The 11,727-nt window shown below is 41.1% G+C and overlaps 1 protein-coding gene across 2 annotated transcripts in view; it reads right to left on the bottom strand.

Moving 5' to 3' along the window:
• The window catches only part of ST7 (suppression of tumorigenicity 7), a 122,915-nt gene extending 111,503 nt beyond the window's left edge, over positions 1-11,412 (bottom strand). Inside the window, exon 1 of one of the 2 annotated variants that reach the window (XM_088456242.1) lies at positions 11,138-11,412. In XM_088456242.1, coding sequence (XP_088312368.1) covers positions 11,138-11,288 — 151 coding nt within the window. In that variant the 5' untranslated portion in view covers positions 11,289-11,412. The remainder of the gene's footprint in view (positions 1-11,137) is intronic. The other variant, XM_088456233.1, reaches the window with a different exon arrangement.
• Positions 11,413-11,727: the final 315 nt, after the last annotated feature.

Here is an 11,727-nt window from a genome sequence, read left to right on the forward strand (position 1 = left end):
GGTTTGGTGCAGTGGCTTTGATAACGACAGGACAGACGTTCAAATTGTGCAACGAATCAGACAGTCAAGCACATTCACCACAGATGACTATTTGTGCCGCACTGAAGGTCTGGTTCAGGAGGACAGACGCATTTGAGTTAGTGAAACTGCTGACGAACGGAACATCTCAGTGGGTACTGTGCACAACATCGTTCATGAGCAACTGGGGTACAGGAAAAAGTGTTCACGCTGGGTACCGAAGCAACTCACAAAACCAATAGGATGGGATTGTTTCTCGTGCACTTGATACGGTACCATGAGGAGGGAGAGCAGTTCCTGCAGCGTATTGCTACAGGCGATGAAACATGGGTGCATCATGCGACACCAGAGACAAAGCAAGCATCCATGATATGGAAACACGCATCGTCCCCACCTTCAAAGAAATTTAAAACAAACTAATCAGGAAAGAAGGCCATGGCAAATGGGTTTTGGGACCACAAGGGCGTGTTTCTTGTTGATATCCTCGCCAAGAAAGATACTGTGAATGCTGTCCGCTATTGAGACACATTTAGCCGATTGTGGAAGGCCATTTAACGAAAACGACCTGGGTTGCTGCAAACAGGTGTTGTATTGCTGCACGATAATGCCAGGCCACACTCAACCAATTGAATGGGTGAGTTGTTACGGTGCTACCATTGGGAGGTACTGGTCCATCCTCCCTACAGCCCTGACCTGGCACTGAGTGATTTCCAGATCCTTCAACCATTGAAGAAGCACCTGGGCGGAAGGCGATTTGCAACAATCGGTGAAGTTCAGCAAGCCATCATGTCCTGGCTACAGGCGCTTGACATCGATTTCTTCTATGCTGGGATAGATGCCTTGGTGTACTGTTGGAAAAAAATGCTTAGACAATTATGGGGATTATGTGGAAAAAGGCCATACAATTGATTTACGCAATGAGAGGTCTTGTTAACTTATTTATTAAACCAACCTCATATGTACAGTATGCAAAAGATCAGTTACTTCGCTACTATACCAAGTAAATGATTTTAATGAAACGGACACAGATAAAAGTGTAAAATGTACATATGTACAGAGTACATCCCAATTATTTTAAGACATTGTTTATAATACATATATTATAAAATATGTATATTATAGGTAAGTGAAATTACAAATACAATACAAATGATGTAGTAATGTATTTAAAAAACAATAGTTTCAGCTCAGTTTTTATGCATGCTTTCAAAATGTAGGCTGATGAATCTCCTTGCTGGTAAAAATATAGCCAAGATATGACAAACGCGGATGTTCTGGCTGAAAAGTTATAATCGATAAAATGATGTATAAATACTGCTACAGTACAGTTGTCAACAGTAGCATGAACATCAACCACAGGAGGAAGTCCAGATTAAGCCACAAACTGTCAAGAGATGAGAACGCAAAATAACAATGTTTATCTACATCAGAGTGGACATCCTGCACCATCTTTCACACAAGTATACTGTAACTACATATTATTGTTCTGGTCATTGAATAAAAAAAATAAAAAAAAATTTCATTAGTGTCTTATTACCCAAAATATTATTCTAAACTTAAGATATTACTCTATAAATCATTAATTCTGACTATGGAGCTTTAATATATTTGTGTTGATAAATGAGGATCCTATTGTAATGTAAACTTTAAAGCCAGAAAGGTATCTTTTATGGGAAAATAATGCTTGTTAAAAGTAATACAAATGTTATACTTCAAAATGCTATATATTCGTCCACTCAAGACAGTCCATCAATAACGGTTATCCAAGATCTCTCCAATAAAAGTAACAAAAAAACAAATAGTAACAAATAAATCAAAAAATAAATAAGGCTATTTTACTACATGTAATTTCTACTCATCTTGTGACAAACAGAATTTAACTGGAGTGCAATATAAGGATCATAAAACCTGGCAGTAAAGTGCATGAACAAAAGCAACCATTTAGCGATATTGCACTGGAAGAGCGTTACGGGAAAAACATAAAACACAGTCATCTGTAAGCATAAGGGCCATTCACTTACCGCAAAGCAGGTGAAATGTTTGATGAACACAGATGCAGCGTGCAGTATGCTTACTTGTCTATGCTCACTTTAAAGCTGGGTACACACTGAGCGATGTGTACCCAGCCAAAATGTCGGCCCAATGGGCTGACATATCACATCCTGGGTACACATCAGAACGAGGTAATGAACGATGGAACGATCCCTCGTTCTGTCCTTCATTACCTGCAACGGGCCGCTTACGATATCATCTGGTTGGTCGTGTAGCATGGCCGACCAGACGATGACGCAAGCAGAAGAGGCAGCACACATATTGGCCATACACACTGAACGATGCGCCCAATATGTCTTTCCAATCAGGCCGGAAAAGACATATCAAGCCAACATCGTCTCAGTGTACCCAGCCTAAGCATTGCTACAATCATCATAGGGATCAATACTCCCTTTTTAAAGTTAACCTGAGCTACTTGCTGTTTAGTTCAACACCAGTTGAAAATAATGCAGCTCAAGCATAGGGTCATGTACAAGCACACTAAAAGGATTAATTCAATTTGGAGAGATGCCCTTGATTTACAGTAGTGTGCACATAAGCCACACTTACTGTAGCCCCTATATCATATATTTTGATACATACCCCTATGGAGCTGCAAACTAAAAAGCGAAATTTAGGGACAAAGTCATCGCAATTTAGGGTGACATTTCTAGCTTTCCACCACCCACAATTCACCCCTATGAGTGTCTATATAGACACAGACTGTAAAAAAAAAAAATACAAATTACAAACCACACACACACACACCAGTATATATTGGGTGTCACTTGACTGTAACATCATAGCCAAGTGCCACACTGCCAGGTTAACACTAACATTAAGTAGTAGATGACAGATTGCTATATAGCTACCTGTTGCCCCAGCCACTACCTGAGGTTCTCTCTCTCTCTCTTCAGCACTCTCCGCCCTCTTTATTCCTCTCTCCCATTCTTACTCCATCTCGCTCTTCATCTGTCCCTCTCCTTCCTCCTCTATTTCTTCTTTCCCCTTTTACACTCCCTATTTTTTACTCTCTCTTTCCCTGCTCTGTCTCTCTTGCCTCCTCTCTCTTACTCCCTCCTGTCTTGTGCTTTTTCCGCATCTGCATCTCTATTTCTCTCCTACCCCTTTTAAGTAGTGATGTGCAGGCTTGGATTAGTTCGGATTTTTCCCGCCAATAATCGGGTCTCAGAAAGAGAAAAAAACTTCATCTTTCATGGACAAACATCATCTTTCCAGAACACTCCAAAAAACGCCTTAGAAATTTGGGGTGAAAATTAAAAAAGTGGGGGGACAACTTCAAAAACTAGCGAAATAAGCTTCTGGGGGTGCTCTAAGAAGGGGCCGAGTGTTTTTGGGATTGCAGGTGCTTGTATGACGGAGGAATTTCACTTTTTCTAAAACTTCACTTTACAGACATAAAAAATGCTAGTACCCATTTTCAAGCACCCCATTTGATGGGACTACTTATTTTCTCCAAAAAACACCCTAATTAGTTCAATTAGGGCTAATACTAAACTACCATAATGATTTCCGAAGTCAGCCCATCTTTTTCTGGGGTACAGAGTGATTCCCCCAATTCATCCTGCACTTTTTCGCCTGGTTCACATTCGCCGGGTCCCGTAAATCGGGAGCGCCTCCAAAACAGGCTGAAGTCGGGTAGGCGGAACTTTTTCGTCGAGGCAAAATTAATTGAATACGCCTGTGTTTAGATTTGGGTCCCATTCACAAGATATTTTATTATGGTATGCAAATATTCCAAAATACGGAATAGAAATATACCCCTGATCTCAAGCATTTTGGATATGGGAGCCTCAACCTGTACATATATGAACCCGAGGGTTCATGAGGGTATTATACAAAGGTGCAACAGTACATTGTGCTGGAAATTTGGTGTGTTTTGATCAGGGATGTATGGAAAAAGTAGACCGGGGAGGCAGTGCAGTGTATGGGGGAGGTTAGGGAGCAGGGTTAGGCACCGGGTAGGGAGTGTTAGGATTAGGGTGTAGGGAGGGGTGGTTAGGTTTAGGCACTAGGGGGGAGGTTAGGGTTCGGCACCGGGTAGGGAGTGTTAGGAATTAGGGTGCGGGGAGGGGTGGTTAGGTTTAGGCACTAGGGGGGAAGTTAGGTTTAGGCACCGGGAGGGGGTTAGGTACTAGGGGAGGGGAGGTTAGGGTATGGGTTAGAAAAACAAACACTTACCTGTCTTCCCTATGAGTGATTTCATACCCAACCCCTGCCTATTGTGAGACTAGGCAAAATCTTAGGTTTGTCTAATATACAACTAAGAGGTGACAATTTTAAATATTTTTATACTACACATCACCACATTACTAGTGAAATATTATCAGAAGGCAATGATTACAGAAGAAATTAATATACCTGTAGGCGCAATTGAGCATACTTAGTACTTAACAACTTTGCAACAGCAAAAGGGATAGTCGGCCCCCCAAAAATATAGAAAATATAATATGTTCTCTTTTCTTTTTTGCATATGGATATTTGACTCCCTGGGAGCACCTTTGCCATGATTCCAATACATATATTGTTTATAATTATGAGGCCTTCTTTATAGAATCATTGTATCTATATTCTTTGAATTCCTGGAATCAGTATGTTTGACCCAACGACGGCTGCCCTATGGAGGAAATCCTGACAGCGGAGGTGATTACTATTCCTAACCCTTTCCCCCCCTAACCCACCTTTAGGGGTGCCTAACCCTAACCTCCCCCTTAGAGCCTAACCCTCACCCTCCCGCTGGTAGTGCCTAAACCTAACCCCCCTCCCCGCGCCCTAAATCTAATCCTCCCGGGGGGGGGGGGGGTACCTGACCCTAACCTCCCCCCTTAGTGCTTAAACCTAACCAATTTTTCCTGTGCTGCGTACCCTTTTTTCCCATACGGTACTTCCCTTTCCTCTTATATAGTAAAATATAATATATGCAAGGAACAGCACTGAGCTAGTGGTATCCTTCACCATTACATTATCATATTTATTTTAAAAAGGTAAATTAATTTCTGAAAATTTTTTTTTACACAATGTAAATTCTAACATCAAATCATATCAGTTCTAACTTTTACAATCTCCTAATTAGGCCAGATGCACAGTGGGATTGCATTTCCATTATATAATGCTATTAACAGTGTGACTGTACTTTGTTATTAGTGTATGGAGCTCACTGTAGGCTACTCCAATGCAATTCATCAGGTTGGAACGATATAAGTTATTGAAACTGCAATGCTACCTCAAAACTAGAAAATGCTATTGGTACTGGGTATGATGGTTCTAGGAGGCATTATGTTAACTGAAAGATAATTTCCCCTAGTTAAGTGGTTCCCAAACTATGTGCGACGGGTTGGTGGATCCAGGACCAAACCAATTTTTTTTTGGTCCATGTGAAAGGCAAAAACCAATGCTGATGGCTATCAATCATAAAATGTGTGGACAAAAATAATCGCAACTCTGTCCACCACCACATTACTGAACCTAAGGATGACAGGTAAGCACAATTTAATAATGATTGCAGAAATTCACACTAAGAAATTTTTGGACTATGGGTGGAATGAAAAAAATGCTGATACTCTAGGGCGCCGTGATTCAAGAAACTTTTGAAACCTCTGCCCTAGTTTATTCTTATTATTTCTTTAAAGTGAAACTTGTGCACAGTTAGATTCAATTGGATATGTATTACAAGTTAGAGAGAGGGATTTATCAAAATTTCTAAGGAGGACAAGTGAGATTGTTAACCATAGCAACTAATCATATTGCAGATCCAATGAGAACCAATCAGATTCTAGCTATCATTTTATAGAATGTACTAGAAAAATGATAGCTTGAGGCTGAAGTTATGGGCAACTTGTCCTCTTTAGGAGGTTCTACAATCACCTATGACATCCATTTATTGGGGACTCCAATTCTGAAACAACCTAAAATAATATATTAAAATTTACCAGTATTTTTGTAAGAATTTATACATATATATACGATCATCGCCAAAATACATACATACATACATACATAAAATACATACTGCACCCTTACCAATAAGGAATGATGGTGCTTAGTAAGTTATTGCTACCTTTCACACTTTAAGCATTTGCATTATTTTGGAATTCTTCCTCTCAAACAGCTAACACCAGTCTTTCCTAGCAAGAGTCCAATGAACCTGGATTTTGTGTTGTGCACCACTTTGCATTTATGTAACTTTGCTACAATTTTTAAATCTACTTTCATGCCTCAGCTGTATTTTATAGGAACCAGCTCTGTGAGTGCTTGAGAACCTCCAATATACAGTCAGGTCCTTAAATATTGGGACATTGACAGAATTTTCATATTTTGGCCTCTATTCACCACCACAATGGCTTTGAAATGAAACAAACAAGATGTGCTCTAACTGCAGACTTTCAGATTTAATTTAAGGGTAATTACATCCAAATAAGGTGAACGGTGTAGGAATTACAACGGTTTCTATATGTGCCTCCCACTTTTTAAGGGGCCAAAAGTAATGGGACTATCAACTCAAAAGCAATTTCATGGACAGGTGTGGGTTATTCCCTCGTTATTTCATTATCAATTAAGTAGGTAAAAGGTCTGGAGTTGAAATCTGAAAATTCTGTCAATGTCCCAATGTTTATGGACCTGACTGTATGTGCTGCCTCAGCCACTAACCTATAAGTTGTTTGTAGCCATCATGAATTTAAAGGATAAAGATTAAAATCACCAACAACATACATTCAAATATGGAGTCTAGCAAAACAAGATCTTTGTGTGACACACCTGCAAAGTGCAAAAAACAGCATACATTTATTCCCATCAATGTATAAGTAAAGCGTAAAAGCAAAAAAAAGCTCACAAGAAAAGGCTGTTTAACTAACTACTACTGTGCCTAATTTACTAAACTATTTTTGGAATATTATTTTAAGATCATTCACAGAAATAAGACAACAGTATATTCAGGGAAAGATAAACAACAATATGAAAATAAATAACTGTCACATCATTAGGTACTTGTGTACTTTACGGACTCATTGCAGAGAGAACCGAAGTGTCCTACACTCATATAATTATCCATCATGGTAATGTCTAAATCCCCTTCATGGAGAGGACCCCGACATCATCAGCCAGTATCCAGCATCATTTCCTACCATCCAAGTGGGCAAAGAGGGGGAATATAAACTTGTGACAAGCGTAGCAAGCCACCGCGCCGGAAGCGCAGCGAGCCCGCGAGGGGACAACTTTCTTCTTTAGGTGGGGACAACTTTCGGTACTTGTGTACGTAAAGTACACAAGTACCATTTAAAACAATCATTGGGTTCTCTCTGCAATGAGACCGTAAAGTACACAAGTATCTATCATTATTATTATTCTGGTGCATTAGTCCATATAGCTCTGCAACCACAAGCTGGTGTTCCATATCATACAGAGAGTGTACATTCTGCTGTCACATCATTATTATTATTCTGGTACATAGCTGCACTAGTCCATATAGCCTGCAACCACAAGCTGGTGTGCCATATCATACAGAGAGTGTACATTCTGCTGTCACATCATTATTATTATTCTGGTACATAGCTGCACTAGTCCATATAGCCTGCAACCACAAGCTGGTGTGCCATATCATACAGAGAGTACATTCTGCTGTCACATCATTATTATTATTCTGGAACACAGCTGCACTAGTCCATATAGCTCTGCAACCATAAGCTGGTGTGCCATATCATACAGAGAGTGTGCATTCTGCTGTCACATCATTATTATTATTCTGGTACATAGCTGCACTAGTCCATATAGCCTGCAACCACAAGCTGGTGTGCCATATCATACAGAGAGTGTACATTCTGCTGTCACATCATTATTATTATTCTGGTACATAGCTGCACTAGTCCATATAGCCTGCAACCACAAGCTGGTGTGCCATATCATACAGAGAGTGTACATTCTGCTGTCACATCATTATTATTATTCTGGTACATAGCTGCACTAGTCCATATAGCCTGCAACCACAAGCTGGTGTGCCATATCATACAGAGAGTACATTCTGCTGTCACATCATTATTATTATTCTGGTACATAGCTGCACTAGTCCATATAGCCTGCAACCACAAGCTGGTGTGCCATATCATACAGAGAGTACATTCTGCTGTCACATCATTATTATTATTCTGGTACATAGCTGCACTAGTGGTCCATATAGCTCTGCAACCACAAGCTGGTGTGCCATATCATACAGAGAGTGTGCATTCTGCTGTCACATCATTATTATTATTCTGGTACATAGCTGCACTAGTCCATATAGCCTGCAACCACAAGCTGGTGTGCCATATCATACAGAGAGAACATTCTGCTGTCACATCATTATTATTATTCTGGTACATAGCTGCACTAGTCCATATAGCCTGCAACCACAAGCTGGTGTGCCATATCATACAGAGTACATTCTGCTGTCACATCATTATTATTATTCTGGTACATAGCTGCACTAGTGGTCCATATAGCTCTGCAACCACAAGCTGGTGTGCCATATCATACAGAGAGTGTACATTCTGCTGTCACATCATTATTATTATTCTGGTACATAGCTGCACTAGTCCATATAGCCTGCAACCACAAGCTGGTGTGCCATATCATACAGAGAGAACATTCTGCTGTCACATCATTATTATTATTCTGGTACACAGCTGCACTAGTCCATATAGCCTGCAACCACAAGCTGGTGTGCCATATCATACAGAGAGTACATTCTGCTGTCACATCATTATTATTATTCTGGTACACAGCTGCACTAGTCCATATAGCCTGCAACCACAAGCTGGTGTGCCATATCATACAGAGAGTACATTCTGCTGTCACATCATTATTATTATTCTGGTACACAGCTGCACTAGTCCATATAGCCTGCAACCACAAGCTGGTGTGCCATATCATACAGAGAGTACATTCTGCTGTCACATCATTATTATTATTCTGGTACATAGCTGCACTAGTCCATATAGCCTGCAACCACAAGCTGGTGTGCCATATCATACAGAGAGTGTACATTCTGCTGTCACATCATTATTATTATTCTGGTACATAGCTGCACTAGTCCATATAGCCTGCAACCACAAGCTGGTGTGCCATATCATACAGAGAGTGTACATTCTGCTGTCACATCATTATTATTATTCTGGTACATAGCTGCACTAGTCCATATAGCCTGCAACCACAAGCTGGTGTGCCATATCATACAGAGAGTGTACATTCTGCTGTCACATCATTATTATTATTCTGGTACATAGCTGCACTAGTCCATATAGCCTGCAACCACAAGCTGGTGTGCCATATCATACAGAGAGTACATTCTGCTGTCACATCATTATTATTATTCTGGTACATAGCTGCACTAGTCCATATAGCCTGCAACCACAAGCTGGTGTGCCATATCATACAGAGAGTACATTCTGCTGTCACATCATTATTATTATTCTGGTACATAGCTGCACTAGTGGTCCATATAGCTCTGCAACCACAAGCTGGTGTGCCATATCATACAGAGAGTGTACATTCTGCTGTCACATCATTATTATTATTCTGGTACATAGCTGCACTAGTCCATATAGCCTGCAACCACAAGCTGGTGTGCCATATCATACAGAGAGAACATTCTGCTGTCACATCATTATTATTATTCTGGTACATAGCTGCACTAGTCCATATAGCCTGCAACCACAAGCTGGTGTGCCATATCATACAGAGAGTGTACATTCTGCTGTCACATCATTATTATTATTCTGGTACATAGCTGCACTAGTCCATATAGCCTGCAACCACAAGCTGGTGTGCCATATCATACAGAGAGAACATTCTGCTGTCACATCATTATTATTATTCTGGTACATAGCTGCACTAGTCCATATAGCCTGCAACCACAAGCTGGTGTGCCATATCATACAGAGAGTACATTCTGCTGTCACATCATTATTATTATTCTGGTACATAGCTGCACTAGTCCATATAGCCTGCAACCACAAGCTGGTGTGCCATATCATACAGAGAGAACATTCTGCTAACACATTATTATTATTATTATTATTATTATTATTCTGGTACACAGCTGCACTAGTCCATATAGCCTGCAACCACAAGCTGGTGTGCCATATCATACAGAGAGTACATTCTGCTGTCACATCATTATTATTATTCTGGTACATAGCTGCACTAGTCCATATAGTCTGCAACCACAAGCTGGTGTGCCATATCATACAGAGAGAACATTCTGCTGTCACATCATTATTATTATTCTGGTACACAGCTGCACTAGTCCATATAGCCTGCAACCACAAGCTGGTGTGCCATATCATACAGAGAGTACATTCTGCTGTCACATCATTATTATTATTCTGGTACATAGCTGCACTAGTCCATATAGCCTGCAACCACAAGCTGGTGTGCCATATCATACAGAGAGAACATTCTGCTGTCACATCATTATTATTATTCTGGTACACAGCTGCACTAGTCCATATAGCCTGCAACCACAAGCTGGTGTGCCATATCATACAGAGAGTACATTCTGCTGTCACAACACACACACACACACACACACACACACACACACACACACACACACACACACACCTTGCTGTAGAAAAGCCAAATAAGTAATCCTATATAGGTAATAAAACTAAATGTATAGGATTACAGTGTAGTCATATAATCCTTACCACCATAAACAAAATACGAAAGCAGTTATCACAATCGGAAAATATACACCTTACTGCGGTCCCGGTGCTATAAGGCAACAAGTTTCCCACCAAAGTTATAGCAGCAACCTATAGAGACGGCGCTAGGACCCAGCAGACGCTCAACACTGATCCATTGAAAACTGCATAGCCATAACAAAACAATTGGAAAAGAGAGGAGAAAAGTTCCCGGGCAGCGTCCTCCTCTCCCGGGCACACTCACCCTGCACCACCCGCAGAGCTGGGGGGAAGCCGTTGCCCCCTCTGAGTACTCACAGTAAGTTGTAGCTGCAGCAGAAAGTTTTCTCCCTCCCTCTCCCCTGTGCAGAGAACGTGGCAGCAGTGGTGCCCTGCGCCCCTCCTCCTACCTGTGCTCAGATTGTCATTAATTCTCAGCGGGACCCGCAGGATGTACACCAGGAAGAGCATAAAGAAGAACCACACTGTCCACAGATACGTCCAGGACCAGACCATGCACGACTTCAGCTGCTCCAGGAAGCCTGTCCCAGCTTCAGCCATATTTTATTTCAGTGCTGCTGCCTAGTATCTGAGCTGCTCTCTGCTGCCCCAAGCACTCCCTGTGTGTGCAGCCGGGGAGGACTCACTCTGCTGCCACATTGTAGCCAATCCTGTAAGAAAGGTGCTTTCCCTCCCCCTCCTAGAGAAGCTAAGACATAACCAATTGACAAGTTTGCATCTAAAACACACGGCTGGATACACCAGGAAAGTCTCCCAGCTGCAGTGCTGCTCTTACCTTCACTGTCACTACTGTACTGTACAAGCATGAGGATAGGCATCATTATTTCTACCACACCTCTGATGCTGATGGTTATTGACATTATTATTGTGATGGCAGAGACATAAGTTACCTAAGAGGTGTTGGGGTATTTATAGCTCACCACCCCTGCAATATATGGCTGGTTTTTTTTTGTTTTTATTTACGGTGCGTTTTACTCTG

Source organism: Taudactylus pleione, unplaced genomic scaffold, assembly GCF_031769625.1.
Source record: "Taudactylus pleione unplaced genomic scaffold, aTauple2 ptg000041l, whole genome shotgun sequence".
Classification (NCBI taxonomy): domain Eukaryota; kingdom Metazoa; phylum Chordata; class Amphibia; order Anura; family Myobatrachidae; genus Taudactylus; species Taudactylus pleione.